The 17,445-nt window shown below is 39.3% G+C and overlaps 2 protein-coding genes and 1 pseudogene across 3 annotated transcripts; 1 reads left to right on the top strand and 2 right to left on the bottom strand.

Moving 5' to 3' along the window:
• Positions 1-107: 107 nt before the first annotated feature.
• On the bottom strand, positions 108-5,215 carry LOC148716531 (uncharacterized; annotated as a pseudogene). The gene is made up of 4 exons (XR_015995317.1): positions 4,023-5,215; positions 2,917-3,534; positions 2,154-2,408; positions 108-1,428 (listed from the first exon to the last, which is right to left on the bottom strand). The product of XR_015995317.1 is annotated as an uncharacterized LOC148716531 (transcript).
• Positions 5,216-5,935: 720 nt separating this feature from the next.
• Positions 5,936-8,985, top strand: LOC111328979 (piggyBac transposable element-derived protein 4). The gene is made up of 2 exons (XM_022933534.2): positions 5,936-6,341; positions 6,765-8,985. The coding sequence occupies exons 1-2, from the start codon at positions 6,157-6,159 to the stop codon at positions 8,563-8,565; spliced, it is 1,986 nt and encodes a 661-aa protein (XP_022789269.2). The 5' UTR covers positions 5,936-6,156; the 3' UTR covers positions 8,566-8,985.
• A 273-nt stretch (positions 8,986-9,258) lies between these two features.
• On the bottom strand, positions 9,259-11,636 carry LOC111318922 (uncharacterized). The gene has a single exon (XM_022921772.2). The coding sequence runs from the start codon at positions 11,447-11,449 to the stop codon at positions 9,698-9,700; it is 1,752 nt and encodes a 583-aa protein (XP_022777507.2). The 5' UTR covers positions 11,450-11,636; the 3' UTR covers positions 9,259-9,697.
• Positions 11,637-17,445: the final 5,809 nt, after the last annotated feature.

The raw sequence follows: 17,445 nt of genomic DNA, 5'->3' as shown, positions 1-17,445 counted from the left end.
ATTTGAGGGGTGCATGGAATATAGGCCTTCAATCTCTCTTAATGTAACAACAATTTTTCCTTTTATTTCACATGCAAATGCAGGGTAATTTGGAAGGAGAATCTAAACATTTATCAGTAGTCATGGCTCTTTTCCATACACCCCTCTGATTATCAATGTACATAAACAGAGGTGCTGGATATAATAATTGCTTGATTTCTATCTGGACCTTATCCCTAACACAACATTTCGTTTGTGTCTATTAATCCAATGGTATAGGTCAGACAAATCAAGATTTTCAAGGCCATCTCGTTTAAAGTCTTTGAAATGAATATACTTGCGACCCTCAATTTCACAGAAGGCTTGGAAGCTAACAACTTTCTTTAACAGTTCATCTAGGTCTTTCTTTTCTGATGATTCAGAATGGCTCCCAGACCTAGAGATGCGTTGTAGGCTTTCATCAAGATTTTCTAGTATCAATCTAGTGGTACTCTCCGCTTTGCATACTCTTGAGACAGCTGCCTCAGTGATGTTTGGGCCCAGATTCCTGATGCACTGTTTTATGAAGTTGTTGCTGTGTTCAGTTGATTCATCTAATGGGATGTTGCATGCTTTCTTGCCATGATTGTTTACCGATCTATTCCAGACAAAGCGTACACTATCTCTGGGTGTTAAAAGAGCATACACAAGATATAATTGATAGAGGCATTCAAGGGCATACTTGGTGCTGTGTGTTCCATCTGCTTTGCAATGCAGCATGAAGTACTTGTACTGCCTTATTAATCGATCCCCATCGCCTTCCTTAATTGCATCAAGGAAGTTGAAGAATAAATACCCATCTGTTAATAAGGCACAATTGTAATCAAATACATCATCTTTTGATTTCATCTCTTCAGGCCTGGAAGGGGGAGATGGTTTGGTAGAAGAAACGTGGAAAGGTTCATTTTCCACTTGAACTGGAGGATTATGGGCCAGTTCATGGTTTCTTCTTGCTTTTCCATTGTGCTTAAAGGAACTTTTGCATCCTAGAAATCTACATGGGAATCGACCATCTGGAGTTAAGCCCTGATTATTAAGGACATGTCTTCTTTCATGCTCAGAAATGATGTTGTTTACTTTCTCAGCCACATTATCCTTGAAAACAAAACTATCCACCACTTTAGCAGATAGGTCATGAAGTACCTTCAGCTTGGCTGCCTTTTCCAGGGCTCTCATGTTTTTTGGCAACGTGTATTTTGATGGAGTGCTAGACTTATCTTCAAATCCCAATAGTGACATGGCTGCTCCTATCACCCTTGATTTAAAAACAACACGGAAAAAGTCTCTGTTTGGTCTGTAGGATGAGGACACATCACCTGTGACATTTCTCCGGTTAATTAGAGCACAGTCTGCAAACATAGTGCAGTTGTCCACTGATGATTTTCCACTAAAGAATCTTGAGTAGATAAGCTGTCCAATGTGTAAAGAAAGAGGTAAAGTAAATAAATGTAAATGATTATGTTGCAGTGTAATCTTATTTCTGGTAAAAATGGCATGGTTGAAAAGGGGAAAAACTATAGAAATGTGAAGTAAAAGGGGCAATATTAATTAATTAACCAGGAATAATATTGAGCAACAACTGCATAGAAATTAATTTGGTATACCAGCAGACTTTCAAAATTTTTGGCACTATAAATAGCAGATTTGATCAAATAGATTTATTCCATGATCTTATCCCATACCATACTGTTGCCAGAACGTAATGTTAAAAAAAAAAAAAAGAGAGATTTTGACCAGGGATAAAAATGTGTATGAAATTCAGCATGCCTCAAGTTATAAAGTTAGTTGTTTTGTCTAGTTGAAGTTGTTGCCCCAAGGTTGTTGCATTGCATATCGCAGTTGTTGCCTGACTGTAAAAGCTGTTCTTAAAGTACCCTTCAAGCCCTGGTATCGGCATGCATTTTTTCCACACTCTTCTCTCTTTATTTCTTAAGGTACTGCTTGGGAGAATTAATTTTGTTTAAACATCTAATGTTCATCTTTGGTAATCACTTTTATCATTCATTCCCATCACCTGTATATGTGGCCAAGTAGTGACATAATTAGGAAAAATTGCATGTTGTTCACTATTGAGGCTTAAAGGCTATGACAAATTCCATGTCATTAAACTGGTATGTAAATAATACTGTACTCACACTTAACAATTTTACAGCTGCATGCCAGTCTCCCAGTTGCATATTTATGCCTTCCAGCCTGTCCTTTGAAGTGAAGCCATTGGCTACTGATGCAATAACATTTACTGCTCTCTCAACAGTTAACTGGTCTCCTGAGAAGAATTGCCCATCAACACCCTGATCATCAGTCTGGGGGAGGTATGAGTGGAATTGTTTCAAAATTTCCACCATATCCTCGTTGACATTCTCATTTTTGAAAATTAAGCCCAGTGGTGTCTAAAAAAAGAAGATTGTAGGATAAATCTAATCGTGTTGAATCTCTTAAAAGTATTGCTTGCATAAAACTGATGAAGCAGGACATAAACAATAACTATTATTTTGTCTATCATTTTTGTTATATTCAAGAGTAACTGAAGTCACCCATTAGGCATCAACAGTAATCAGAATCTCATTTCTCTTGGCAACATCTATTCCTGATCAAACATAGAAGTAATGAGAGTGGATGAAATGATCAGCAAAGATGAAATGTCTTGCTGTTTGAACATATCTTTTCAATCAATATGATAAGAAACATAATTTTGGAGGACAATGTGGAGAAAATGCTGAGATTGGGTTGCAAAGGGTTACAATGTGATCAATTAACAGTTTTCAAGGTGATTTGTTATTAAATGAAAATGAATACACTTTGTGTAGACATACATGGGAGTTTTGGAAATCAGCATTATAATTTTATGTATTTGTACTCCTTGCTATTTCACTTAAAAAATAACAAAGCTCCAGTTACCCTTTTTGTCTTTTGTGACATTGCTTGGGAGTGCTTATGGGGGATGTGCTGGATGCATGCCTCAGCTAGGGGAGAAAGGGCTTGGAAGTATTTCACCAGAATACGAGACGTCAAAATAATATAGTTGTGCCTTTGACGTTGTTGATCTTCAAGTGTTGGAATGAACTGAAGATTGGAGACATTTGGCAGATAGTTTTTAGGCTCAGTAGAATTCAACATTGCACCTGACACCCTGTTTTCGATCATTTGATGATTTATCCAATGGAAGTCATGGTTTTGTGAGTCCATTGTCATATTTCGACGTTGCACATGGACATCAATGTTATCAAAGGAAATAACAAAGCCAGGATGACATGCCTTCTTCAACTCATCAACCTCCTTCCTCGCGGCATCAACCTCCTTCTGGCACGAGGCTGAACAGGCAGCATGGGTACTGTGACTATTTGCCATACTATCACACTTTTCTTTGGCATCCATTAATATACTATTCTCTTTGGTAATCCTCTGCTTTGTTTTAGTGAGACGAGCATCATGATCTTTTCCAAGAGTATCGAGTTTCTTGAGAATGTTACTATTTGAATTAGTTAATTTCAGCTTGTTCAGCCTGGAGATGGATGCCTTCCAAAACAACAAAAACCAAGGTTTTAGTAATTCAAATTTATCTAAAATACATTGGGAAGAAATAAATGTATAAATAGTTGGTGTGCACAATGCAGTTTCTGCATTGTGCACACCTAGTGTTTGCAATATGAACCTCATTCACACCAAATAAGCTCACTAAAAGTTCGATTAAAGTAGGTTTAGATTTTTCCAAACTGTTGTTTGGCACACTTTCCACACCTCTTAAAAAATAATTTAAAGAAATTTTTCACCACTTTGCTCACATACAGCTGTAGTTATTTTAATCAAACTGGTTTTAAACTTGTTCGATTGTGGAGTGTGCAAGCTTGCACAGTGCGAACAACTACTTTTTAACTTTGTTTATTGACTGAAGGCAAAAAGGAAAGAATAGAACTATGATGCATTTTACTGGGTGATTTGTTTTTTGAGGGATTACAGGATGTAGATTGTGAATGAATATAACTTCTTAGTTAAATAAGACATACCTCGATTGACTTAGTTTTCAACATAATACCAAGAACGGAAGAAGTGGCATCCATTTTCTCACTTCTTTGCTTGAGAAGTACCGACCCAGCCACAGCAACGCTCCCAAACCACGAAGAAGCCTTTGTTCTTTTATTGGTGGCGGAAATCATCAAAAATTAATAAAATAATGGAGCTCTGACTTTCCATTCTTCACACGCGCTTCAGATCGAATTCTGTTAGGCCATCCTTGTTAGACTTTCGAAGTAACGAAGGATTGTTTTTCGAGCAAAGCCCCAAAACTTCTCTCCTTAAAGTCCCCAATGTTTTTTCTAGAATGTGCTTGCGAACGGGTTGACAGTTCATGACAGCACAAGCGACTCTAGAGGGTATGCCGTGAACTAGTGCCTTTCCAATCAGTTGATAACCACCATGAAGTGATTTATTCACATTTTTACTGGGATAACTGATTGACAGCTTTACGCAAGAAGTTTCCCCATTCCCTTCACAGTTTCTTGGTGACTTTCTCGGAGTGGAGGTGACAACTTTGTGACTATGAGCGATGGTATTCATAAACGTGCATTTGAGCAATTCGCCACCGCTCTGATTTGGCGATGGGAATTTCCAGGCGCAATGCTGGTTATCTGATGAGACGAAGGGTGAAACACTGGGCGAAGAAGTAAAAGTGGTAGCGTCAGTGGAAAAGTTGAGTACTTTTACGACTTTTCCACTGGCAGATTGTCCTAGCTGTCCATCCATCTCTTTCTCGATGTCTTCCCCTTCCTCCTCTTGACATCTCAGTCTCTTCGTGCGATGAACGTTCACTTTAAAAACCTCCTCTAATTCAACTTTAGCCTTCTTAAGATTGTCTATTGCACGCTTAAATTTTGTCAATCTTTGGTAGCACTGCGCTCTGCAGATGAATAACTGGTCGCTTGCTGAGTAATTTTGCACATTCACATTTAGTGCGGAGTTGATAATTTCGCAAAAGTCAATCGACGATTTTCCGAAAATATACAACTTATGTTTCTTTGGTACAACTGTAGCACAAATAAAGCAGCGATCAGCAGCCTCTACGACTTTCTTTGGAGTTTCCATTTTTAAAGACTACCACAAAATTCCTCTGGTCTGAATATTCCAGTTAACACATGTCAAGTTTCTTCGCGGGAAAATATTTAGCTGACTTTTGATTGGTTCAATTGAAAACAAGCATTGGGATCTGATTAATTAGTCTTCTCTTAGACCAACAAAGGGAAAGGAATGCAGTTCAAAAAGAAGCAGCCGTTCGTGGGGAGGAGCGTTGCGTGACGAGCCTAAAAACGGCTGCGAAGGAGACTAACAAACTGGCCGCTCACGCGAAAAAAGAGATTTCTGGCAAAGGAATTTGCTCACACCATCAGCGTACTCTATTGAGATTGGGAGCACGCCTTACAGATACTGAATTTGATCACGCGGCTCTCAGAGCTTGCGAAGTTTTCTCAAAACATTGCAGTAAATAAATTAGTCAAAAGTAAGAAATTCTTGAAATTACGGCTCTTTCCTTGATGAGATTTACCGATCAAATTTGCTAGTCAAGACTAAATGAAATTTCAAAAACAAGGTGTCAGTCTTGTTCAGTTGGTCAAGTAAAAATAGCTCTTGGAAATGAATTATAATCATTATTACTATTATCATTTTGTTTTACGGGGAAGGGGGAGGTTCTAACACAGCCAGTATGAAAATAGCAAAATGTCACTACTGTAAAGTGGTTCATTGTTTGCACTGTTTAATTTTCGCGCAAGGGGACTTGGCGCGAAATTTAGATACCGCGAGGTCAGAGTCAAAATTTCCACGTTTCCTTTTCCGGCTACGGAAGATTGACGCACCCGCGAAATTAAAACACCGCTAAAAACGCTGAAACTTTGAATGCGCGAAATTAAACCACCGCTAAATTTAACCCTTTGACGTCCGCCCCTTTAAAAATCGTTCCTCCAGGAACGATGACGTCGAATGTTGTCATGGATACCAAAAATGCATGTGGTCGATCAAAAACATTGTTACAATCACTATTGTGCTTTGGCCAATCATAAATCAGCATTAAATATACAGTGCACATGATTGGCTAGCTGTTAGAGGCCGATATAAAATTTTCGTAACGCAAGTGCTTCACATTTCAAAATGGCGTCAGCTAGCAAGAGAGCGTATGTTCGATTTACTGCGGAACAAGTTAGAGAAATAATTGAAAACGATCAAAGTGAGGGAGAAAGTGATATAGACAGCAATAATGGTGGGTTATCTAGTGGAGAGGAGTTTGAATTGGACCAGGAATTGCAAGAAAGAAGCGACGAAGACTCGGAATCAAGGTAAGCGTGATCGTAAACAATGCCATGTGAGATGACGCCATGGAATTATAATGGTGAAAATGATGCTTATATTACGATTTTTCAACATAAAAACTTTAAATTATTGTTAAAAAATATCACCAGTATGTTGAAGATCGAAATAAATAACAATTTACGGCAATTTTACTTGATTTTCTTTGTAATCATAATAGACCATGTGCCTTTCTCGCGGGAAAGAAACTTGACACCTTTCACACAAACAAACCTATGAGTTTTGGACCTTGTTTCTTACATATTTTGGACATATTTTGTGTTTTATTTTGTTTCTGTAGTTGATCATAGTTATGATAATATAGTGTGCTTCAAAATTTAGGAAATTTATAAGATTTCTAATATTTGTATTTATCAAATTGTAATATTTGTGTATTTTTTTCTGAAATTTAGCTCTCAATACGAATCATTGGACGTGGAACAAGACCTTGAAGTCCCAGAAGCTTCAGAAAATGATGAAAGCTCTGAGGGCGAAGAGCAGGAACTTGCTCAAAGACCAAGAGCAGGAAGAGGAAGGGCTAGAGGTAGAGGTAGAGGTAGAGGTAGAGGACGACCAAGAGGAAGGGGTCGTGGTCGAAACAGAGTAGCTCCCCAGGCTAACAACCAGGCACAACAAGCCGCAAACGACTATGATACTCCTGATACACCAAACCAATTGCCAACATTTTCACCAAATAGACAATCTGGTGTACATTTAGAAGGCCCTATTCGAAGAGGAAGCATGTCAAAGGCAATTGATTTTTTTAAATTATTCTTTACCATGGAACTGATGAGGGAGATTTGTGAACATACTAATGCGTATGCTTGGGCATCGATATCGAACAAACCATCTTATGGCGACAGGCATGGAGCATGGATTGAAACAACCACAGAAGAACTATACAAACTTATTGCTCTGATTATGTATTGTGGACTTGTAGATGTATCTTCCTTTCAACGCTACTGGAGCACTAAGACATTGTATCATGGGCTTTGGGCACGGAGTATTATGTCACGTCTTCGATTCAAGGCCCTTATGTCCATGATTCATGTAGTACACCCAGGAACAGAGGCTGAAAATGATAAGCTGAGAAAGGTTAGTAGCTTCCTGGACCATTTCAAAAGCAAATGTCAAGAACTTTATCAGCCTTTTCAAAGAGTTTCGATTGATGAGCGAATGGTCAAATCCAAGCATAGGTCAGGAATAAGACAATACATCAAAAACAAACCAACTAAGTGGGGCATCAAGCTTTGGGTTCTAGCAGACAGTGCCAATGGATATACGTGTGACTTTGATGTATATATTGGGAAAAAAGCTGGTCATGAGCCATCTGCAAATGGATTAGGGTATGATGTTGTTTTCAGGCTTATGCAGCCTCTCCTGAATCAAGGCTATCACCTTTACTTTGATAATTTTTACACATCAGTCAAACTCATAAAAGATCTGTTTGCTGTTGGTGTACCTGCTACTGGCACAGCTGCTGAAAATCGCAAAGGATTTCCTGATTGTATGAAAAAAGGCAAGGAATGGGCAAAAAGAGAGCAGCGTGGCAACATGAGGTGGCAAAGGGATGGAGTATGTTTAGCACAGCAATGGAAAGACAACAAGCCAGTTACAATTCTGTCATCCATTGCTGATGCAAATGAGTGGGTAATGGTTGAAAGGAAAGAGAAGGAAAACAACAGATGGCAAACAATAAGGGTAAAGCAGCCAAAAGTCATCGAAAACTACAATCAATATATGAATGGTGTTGATCGCTCTGACCAGCTACTGGCTAAAAACAATGCAATTCGAAAATGCATGAGGTGGTGGAAAATTCTTCTTTTCCACATGGTGGATATTGCAGTTGTCAACAGCTATATCTTATTTCAAATCCATCGTGCTGAATATCCAGAAAATGAGCTGCTCAAAAGACCACAGAGATATTCCCTTGCAGAATTTCGTGAGGAATTGGTACGGCAACTGGCAGGTCTGGAAGAATTTGGTAATCCCCCTGTGTCTGCACCACCAAAAAGGCAGCCTGGTGAATTTGAAACAATTCACCTACCAGAATTTACAAAGACCAAGAGAAATTGCAAGGTTTGCTACACTTTGCATAAGAAAGAACTCAAGGTGCTATCGAGGTGCTCAGCACCCCAATGCCAGGTTTACCTGCATTGCACTGCAGACAAGAACTGCTTTTCCACTTGGCATTCCAAAGAATATCATAAATAGCATGCATATGTATACATATGTCTTTTGAACTTTGAATTTAGATTGATTTCACATTTTACAGTATACATACGGTTTTCGTAATATGATACATAGCAATAATTCATGATAATAATTATATAACCTATTATGCCATTGAAAACTATTTTTCCTTTACAAATGAACCCTTTTGAGAGATTTCAGTCCATTTCCAGTTTTATAAATGATGTTATCATAGTACAAACCATGCTAGCTTTGTGTACAGTCTTTATGTCAATATTTAACTTTCAGCACCATTTAGAAAAATTTTGATATCTTTGTCAGGATTCAATATAATCTTATGATTCTTTGTATATAGCTTTATCAAATAATTCTCTATCTTTTTTTTCTTGGATGATATTTTGTAATTTTAAAATAAATACACCTTTTTTGGTGTCAAATGTATTTTTGTGTGTTGCATAATCAAAAAAATAATTATATTTGTCAACAAAAATAATTAAGATTCTATTAAATTAATTAATTTTTTTTAATTGACAATCTTCATTTAATAAGCTTTAATATGATGTATAACTTGGTAAGATTGGTTAGCCCTGCACTCAGTTATGATTTTTTAAATTGAAGTATATGAAAAAGGTTATTTTTGGGGCAGACGCCAAAGAATTAACCATAGTCTACAGTAAGTCCCAATAACTCCCCTAGAGATTTTACTTTGCTTCGTTGTTTCGTGCTTGTTTTTATTTAGTGTGAGAAGGCAACTATTTCATTTACATTGCAAAGCATCGCATTTAGTCGAAAACATCGATACGAGAAGAGAGTACACTTTCTCACTTTAGTAACCTGTCGAAGGCCACGTCCAAAAACATAATTATCTTCAATGAAGCGCTAGGGTGTTATAAAACGTGCTAGAAAACAATTAGTAACATAAGTTGCACTGCCAATGCCGCCAGTAAACAGCAGTACTGATAAACTGTTCATACGTGTTATGTCAAGAAATTTACTGTTAAATACACTTCGAGAAAATATTTTAAAAGACTAACAAGTCATAATCATCATGTGCTCTCTAAAGGAGCCGTTTGTTTATTATCTGTAGTGCAACGTCGAACGTTCGACATACAGGATTTTCCCTGCTGAATGCAATGTCTTGTTCTGGTAGAATTCAAGGAGGTGGAGCCACAAGGTCCTCTGTTCCGGGCTTACAGAATGTTCGAATCTCGCGGAAGAGATACTGTTTTCGGTCTTGACTCAATCCTTCAGGGTTGATCGTGGGTGGCAGCATGGATACAGGCGGCAGGATAGCGAGGTCACTGTTTTTCAGCAGCGTTCGTGACTGTTCGGGAGAAGTGCTAAATTCTTTAAAGTAAACTTTTCCAGGTTCGTCTTTCGAAAATCTGAAATGATGGTACTTTTTTATGTTCGGCAGTTTGTTGAAGTACCTATCGAGAAATGAAGACCAGTTGTAAGCTGTAACAATGGTTCTTCCGTCGTGTGTACCAACCAGCTGTGCCTTGTTGACACCAACGGTGCTTGAACCCTCGACTATGTCCGCAAACTCATACAAAGATGACACAAAATGTACTTTATAAGATCTCTTGATTATCCCGAAGCAGCGATCGGGACCAAACTTCGTATGGCCGGCAATTAGGAAAGAGTAATTAATGGAATCATGCAACCGCAGGATCGTTCTCCATGCTAGATACCAGATAAAATAATTGTTTTTGTTCTGTCCCGAGCAGTTGTCTGCGTGAAGATGTGCCTGTGTTTCGCCAAGTCCGTGGTTTTGGAAATAGTGATGAACATAACTGATCGTGGTGTTGGCTCCTTTACCAACGTCACTCGCCTCGTCAATTAAATAATTTACTTGTCGGGGTATTGCTTCGCACATGACACCGAAAATTCCACATTTACGGGGTGTCTTGAAATAAATGGGTCCTGGCTGCATAGGATTGCTAGGAATATGGATCTGCTGGGCAAAGTCGAAAGAATAATGAACTGTTGTCTGCAGGGAACAGGCTTCGTGAGCTTCGTCCAAATCTATTTGGTCTTCAATCGTTTGAAAGTTGATTTTCGCTTCCTGGCAGACTCTCTTATAAAGCTCTCTTTCCGTTTGAACACAATTCAGATGCTCGTGCTGGGCTCGAACGCACTCGGATTTTTCCTGGTCCGGAAGGTTAGCAGATCGTAGTAGCTTAGAGGTGTTTTGCTGGCAGGTTATACATAGGTCGGACATAGGTTTTGCTACAACAACGTCCGGGTGAAACTGCTGCCACAGATCAATAAACTTAGTGTAGGAGACCGCTTGCTTTTCAGTTTCTAGACATGCTTTTTTAAACTCGCGCCAAACAGACATTTTAGTATCACTCGATGAGAGCAGCTTGATGTCATCATTCTTAAAACCTGGTATCCTACCAGGAAGAAGAACAGCGTTTTCTTCGGCGTAATTTGTTAGAAAGCTTTTTACATCCTCATTCACCGCATGCGGTGTCGTGTTGTGTGGCAGTCTTTTGCGGTTTCCGTGAGACCTCAGCGATATTCCATTTTCTTCGTAGTGGTCTTCCAGTCGGCGGAATCGGGAATAACTGATCCCGTAAAGTTTTAGGAACATTTCTTTGCAGATGGCTCTGGCTTGAAAAGTAAAACTGCATCGAGGACTCTGTTTTCTTTTTCCACCCGATACTTCAATGCTCGTGAATGCTTGGATGTTGGCCAGTATGACTAAGTCGAGTTCGCCATGTGATAGTTCCATACAGTTATTCAAATTTACAAGTACAGCTGCTTCCGAGAATTGTTGAGAACAATGACCACCTTTAATGCCCCGAGAACATCCGCATCCATCTTGAAGAAACTGTTTCACTTTCTCCACGATTTCCTCTTTGTCAATTAATATCTCAACTTGATCGCCTTCATCCATTTTGGTGATTTGATGAGGAGTTGTAGCAAGTTTTAAATTCCATGTAGTTGTCAAGACAACGCGCTTTAGAGTGGAAGTTGATTGGCTGAACTGAACGTTGCGTTACCTTTTGCAAAATATCAAACACCACAGTGCGTTATGCAAATTTCGCTTGTGGCGAATGTTATACTTTGACAAGTGTAGATACCGCTCGTTCTTATGCAAAGGGATGGTTTCGTCCACCTAAAATAACCTTAGTTCTCTGTATCTTTGTCACTGCAAAATATCAAACACCACAGTGCGTTATGCAAATTTCGCTTGTGGCGAATGTTATACTTTGACAAGTGTAGATACCGCTCGTTCTTATGCAAAGGGATGGTTTCGTCCACCTAAAATAACCTTAGTTCTCTGTATCTTTGTCACTGGTAGATATTTAACGAGAAATGTGCACAGGAATGTTTGATTTTGAACTTTAAAAAACAGGTTCTGAGTTAATGTTGGAAACGCAACCACAAAGTCGATATTCAGCTGAAAATTGAATGATGTTTGTTTTCTTTGCTCTTTGTCAAAGTAATCTGGTCGTTGATTTAAAATGGTTATCATCATTACTCGTTCAACCGTTCAAAAATTTGCCACAGCCGTTCGGCCGTTCACCGTCAGCCGTTCAAAATTTTTCTACAACCGTTCAGTCGTTCACTGTCAGCCGTTCAGCCGTTCACTGTCAGCCGTTCAAAACTTTTCCTCAGTCGTTTACCGTGAGCCGTTCAAAAATTTTCCACAGCCGTTCAGCCGTTCACTTTGAACCGTTCAAAAATTTTCCACAGCCGTTGAGCCGTTCACTTTGGACCGTTCAAAATTTTTTTTCAGCCGTTCAGCCGTTCACTTTGAGCCGTTCAAATTTTTTCTTCGGCCGTTCAGCCGTTCATGTTAGCCGTTTCAATCGCCTTGGCCATCCGTTTGTCATCCGTTCACTAGCCGTGCGTTTTGCCGTTCGAACGGATAGCCGTTAGTGTACATTTTCGCGTGAGAGGTCACAGATGTTCAGCCTGTTGCACAACCGGTCAGAAGGTTACCCTTTGGTTTAAGAGAAAGTTGAAAAGAAACTAGATGAATTGCTTAAAGAAGACATCATCGAGGAAGTGCCTAGTGGTCCAACAGAGTGGGTCTCTCCTCTGGTGGTAATTCCCAAAACCTGACTGAGACATATGGGTCTGTGTGGATATGAGAAGAGCCAACGAGGCAATCGAAATAGAAAGGCACCCTACTCCCACTATTGAAAAGGTTCTACTGACTTAAATGGGTCAACAGTGTTCAGTAATTTAGATTTCAAGTGGGGCTTCCACCAGGTGGAACTTGAAACTGAATCGCGTCATATTCTACAACCTTCATTACACGCCAAGGTTTTTTTCAATACAAAAGGTTAATGTTCGGAATTACCTCAGCTCCTGAAAAATATCAGAAAATTGTCAAAGATGTGTAGATTGGCTGTAAAGGAGTTGCAAATATTGCTAACGACCTCATCATCTATGGATGTGGAATCGAGGAGCATAAGGAGCATAAGGAGAACCTGCTAGCTGTGCTGCAGCGTACCAGAGAACATAGATTGACTATAAATGAGAAGTTTCAGTTCAGACTTCCAAAATTAACATTCTTTGGACATAACTTGAGCAGTAAAGGAATCGCTCCTACTGAAGAGTGTCTACAGTTTAAAATGCCAGGCCTCCACAGAGTACCACAGAGGTCGGATCTTTCTTAGGCCTTGTACAGTATTGTGCCAGGTTCTTGCCGGATTTTTCCCAAGTTGCCAAAATGCTCAGAATGTTGACGAGAAAAGACCACCAGTTTCTGTGGTAGGATGCTCAGCAGAAATCCTTCCAGAAAGTGAAAGATCTGCTAACCCGAGCAGAAACACTTGCTTATCTCAAGAACGAATGCAGGACATGCATTGTTGCTGATGCTGGCCCTACAGGTATAGGAGCCGTCCTCACTCAGCTACAAGATGGCCTGTAGAGTAAATTCCTATGCATCAAGAAACCTTACTGATGTGGAAAGGAGATATTCCCAGACAGAAAAAGAAGGCCTTGCCTTAGTATGGGCCTGTGAGTGATTCACGCGGTATGTTTTTGGTCGAGAGTTTGAGTTGGACACTGACCATAGGCCTTTGCAGTGCATTTACAACAAGTCTTCAAAGCCATCTGCACAAATAGAACAACGGGTCCTTCGCCTATAGGGTTACAACTTCGAAGTGATCTATGGGCTGGTTAGACAAACATCGCAGATGCTCTCTCAAGATTAAATTCTGTGAATAAGAAAGATTGCAGTGGTGAGGAAGCCTACTTCGTTAGAGTACTTGCACAAGAAAGTACACCAATAGCTATGACTGCAAAGGAAGTATAAAGAGAATCAGAGAACGATCCTAAACTGTGCAGTGTAAGGCACTCCACACAAAGTGGTGGTTGCTCAAAGTCTAAACTGCCTCACTACTTGAGTGTGAAGAATGAGCTTTGTGTGGAAGGAAAATTAGTGATGCGCAGAACGAGGATTGTAATTCCCCAAAGCCTCAGTGCTTAGCACATGAAGGCCATTAAGGCATTGTGAAGATGAAAAATCGGTTGCGAACCAAAGTTTGGTGGCCTAAAATAGACCACGATGCAGCACAAGTCTGCAGGAGTTGTCATGGATGAAGAGTACTAGGAGAATTTTGTGCACCTAAACCTATGCAGCGGGTAGAGTCACGCTCTGGGCCATGGAAAGATGTAGCAATTGATGTCCTAGATCCTCTTCCTTCTGGAGAGAACTAGATGAAAGAAACCTGGGCTGGAATACACTCCCTAATTCGTCAAAATAGTCGCAAGTCTAAGGCAATACTTGAACTTGAGCAATCAAATGGTCAATTAACCCGAGACCACTCATAAGTGCCGAATGTTCTCAATGACTATTTTTCTTCCATTGGTTCAAATCTGGCATCAGCGATCCGCACACTTAATCACCATTTCTCTGACTACATGCCCCCATGGGATTACTCGAACTCTTTTTTCTTCAATCCCGTAAGTGAACCAGAAGTTGAGTCAGAAATATTGCTGTTACCCCTTAATAAAGCTAGCGGATTATATTCTTTTCCATGAAAACTATTAAAATTGGCTAGGCACTACATATCTAAACCCATAGCTAACTTAATCAATCTTTCAGTGCAACCAGGTAAATATCCCTCTCAGTTAAAACATGCCAAAATTATTCCTGTCTATAAATCACATGACCCAATGGATCCTGGTAATTATCGTCCCATTTCTCTACTTTCTATTTTCAATTGTATCTTTGAAAAACTAATGTATAGATGGCTTAAAGGTTTTATTGATAAAAATACCGTTTTATTTAAGGGCCAGTACAGTTTTCGAGAGAAATACTTGACACAACACGCAATTCTTGATATTGATGACACTATACAGGAAAATATGGATAAGAAATTAATCTCTTGTGGAATTTTTCTTGACCTGAAGAAAGCCTTTGACACAGTTGACCACTCACTATTACTTTATAAACTGGACCACTACGGAATTCGAGGTGTGGCTAATTCTTGGTTCATGTCCTTATCTATGCAATCGTACACAATCGACACAAATTGAATGTACAGTTTCAGAGAAAAGAACAGTGGCTTGTGGAGTCCCACAGGGCTCTGTGCTTGGCCCATTGTTATTTTTGCTATATGTTAATGATATCTATAATGCCTCTCAGAAATTTAATTTCATTTGTTTGCCGATGACACCAATCTCTTGTACGATGAATATATGAAGTTCATATATTTTGGACTGCGGTTAGAGATACGTATGATGCACGATCCTTGCAGTAGAGAGCGCTACTTATGCAATAGTGAAATTCAGACCTGAAAAACATCAGGCCTGTACGGGATTCGAACCAGTGACCTCTGCGATCCTAGTGCATCATACATATCTCTAACCGCAGTTCAAAATATATGAACTTCATATATTCATCGTATCTGATTTATCATCACGGGTCTATTACAAATCAACTTAACGGCCTGCTCCCAGTTGGCTTGTTAGCTCAATTGGTAGAGCGCTGCACTAGTATCGCAGAGGTCAGTGGTTCGAATCCCGTACAGGCCTGATTTTTTTCAGGTCTGATTTTTGCTACTGCATAAATAGCGCTCTCCACTGCGAGGATCGTCCATCATACGCATCATAAATATTTAAACTGCCAAAACTGTAAAAAGAAGATCATGCAAGGCACTTCCACGACTGTAGTCAAATGCGACAGTTGTGGTTTTATGATAAGGTCTCACCGATGCAAAACAAAGATGTGTGCGCAAATAGTGGTACTTAATAACGATGCCCAAGAGCTAACTCTGAGAATAGATGAAGATATATTTTCCAAAATGTTGGAAATTGACATCCAAACGTTACAACCTAACGAAATAGCAGAGAGCCTCTTCAAACTAGTAAACTTCAATCTATCATATAACAGTGAAACATATCTTGTTACAAATTTTGCAATGTAAAGGCTTTACATTGACCTAAAGATATCAAGCAACTTGTAAGTTGTATGTTGCGTTGTTAAAATGTTAAAAATACTTGATTATTTTTTTTCATTAGAAACTTTGCACTGAAACATATGTTGTCATGAAAATTAGCATGTGAAACTGTACCAATGACATGCTAGTTGAGTTTTTTGTTCAGCTACTGATTGATTTATTTTAATAAAATCAAATTGTGTTTACATTTATGTCTATTCTAATCAAAAGTCTACAGCCCCTGGGTTTGCAGTAGTCCAAAGCAAATTAGTGGTGAAACCTTCAAAAAAACAACAGCTAAGGGAATCCAAACTCCACGCAGCTATACCTCTACTTTGTTATGAAATTAAATCTTATCACAACATCCAAAGCAAGTCCTGAGTTCACACAGCTACACATCTAGTTGCTTTAAATTCCATAAGGGCAGTGACTGTTTAGGCTGTGCCTTTAAACATTCCTGTGTGAAGGTGCACATTGCATGCATGGGTGTTTGTAATTTTTATGGCCAATCAAAACAAACAACAAGACATAGCCTTCATGCCAAATCCCCTGTTGCCAAATCCTCCTCTCCCAACACCAGTAAAATTTGAGAGGTTGTCAAAACTATTGTCCGGGTATCCCCATTCAACTGTGCTATTTCTTTTGTCTGGATTTACAAAAGGTTTCCCCTTACATTTCGATGGGTCACGCAAGTCAATGCAGGCTGCAACCCTTTTAACTGCTTGTCACCAACCAGAAGTGGTTGATGGCAAAATTGCAAAAGAACTAGCTGCTGGTCACTTAGCCGGTCCATTTCAATCAGCCCCTATATCTCCCTTTGTTGTTTACCCCCTAGGTGTAGTCCCTAAGAAATCGCCAGGGAAATTTCGCCTTATTCATCACTTTTCTTTTCCCCAGGGTTTATTTGTGAGTGATGGTATTTCCCATGACCATAACACAGTGAAATACGAGTGAAATACGCATGGCTTGATGATTCTATATCCGACCTAAATATTGAGATTCCAGGATATCATCTCTTCCAAATTGACCGGCAGAAGAGAGGTGGTGGAGTTTCCATTTATCTGTCACATTCCTACAAAACTGAATTACTCCCCGATATTTCTAACGTGTCACCAAATGGTTTTCATCAACTATGGCTTAATGTCCAAGTGAAAAACATCAAGTCAGTTCTAGTGTGTGCCATTATGAGCCTCCTGTATCTCAATTGATTGCTTTGACGCTGACCTTTAACCAAACTTAGTCACCGCTTCATTATTGAACAAACCAATATATATTATTGGGGACCTTAATTGTAACCATTTGAAACCTAACATTCCAGAATCAGTTGCTCTTATGAACTTCTGTCGTATGTTCAACTTAACTCAGATGGTTAGCTCTCCAACACGTGTCACTGCAACTTTACTGGATGTTATTATCACTTCCAACTTAAATCAAATTCACGAAGTTAAAATCATTGAGAGTTCAGTGAGCGACCACGATTTAGTGTAGGCTA

Source organism: Stylophora pistillata, chromosome 14 (assembly GCF_964205215.1).
Source record: "Stylophora pistillata chromosome 14, jaStyPist1.2, whole genome shotgun sequence".
Classification (NCBI taxonomy): domain Eukaryota; kingdom Metazoa; phylum Cnidaria; class Anthozoa; order Scleractinia; family Pocilloporidae; genus Stylophora; species Stylophora pistillata.
The sequence above is the reverse complement of the archived record's forward strand: the minus strand, read 5'-3'. Positions and strand labels throughout refer to the sequence as shown.

Coding starts and splice junctions, on each gene's coding strand:
- LOC111328979 (XM_022933534.2), top strand. CDS start 6,157: ATGGCGTCAGCTAGCAAGAGAGCGTATGTTCGATTTACTGCGGAACAA. Junction 6,342..6,764: donor GACGAAGACTCGGAATCAAG/GTAAGCGTGATC, acceptor TCTGAAATTTAG/CTCTCAATACGAATCATTGG.
- LOC111318922 (XM_022921772.2), bottom strand. CDS start 11,449: ATGGATGAAGGCGATCAAGTTGAGATATTAATTGACAAAGAGGAAATC.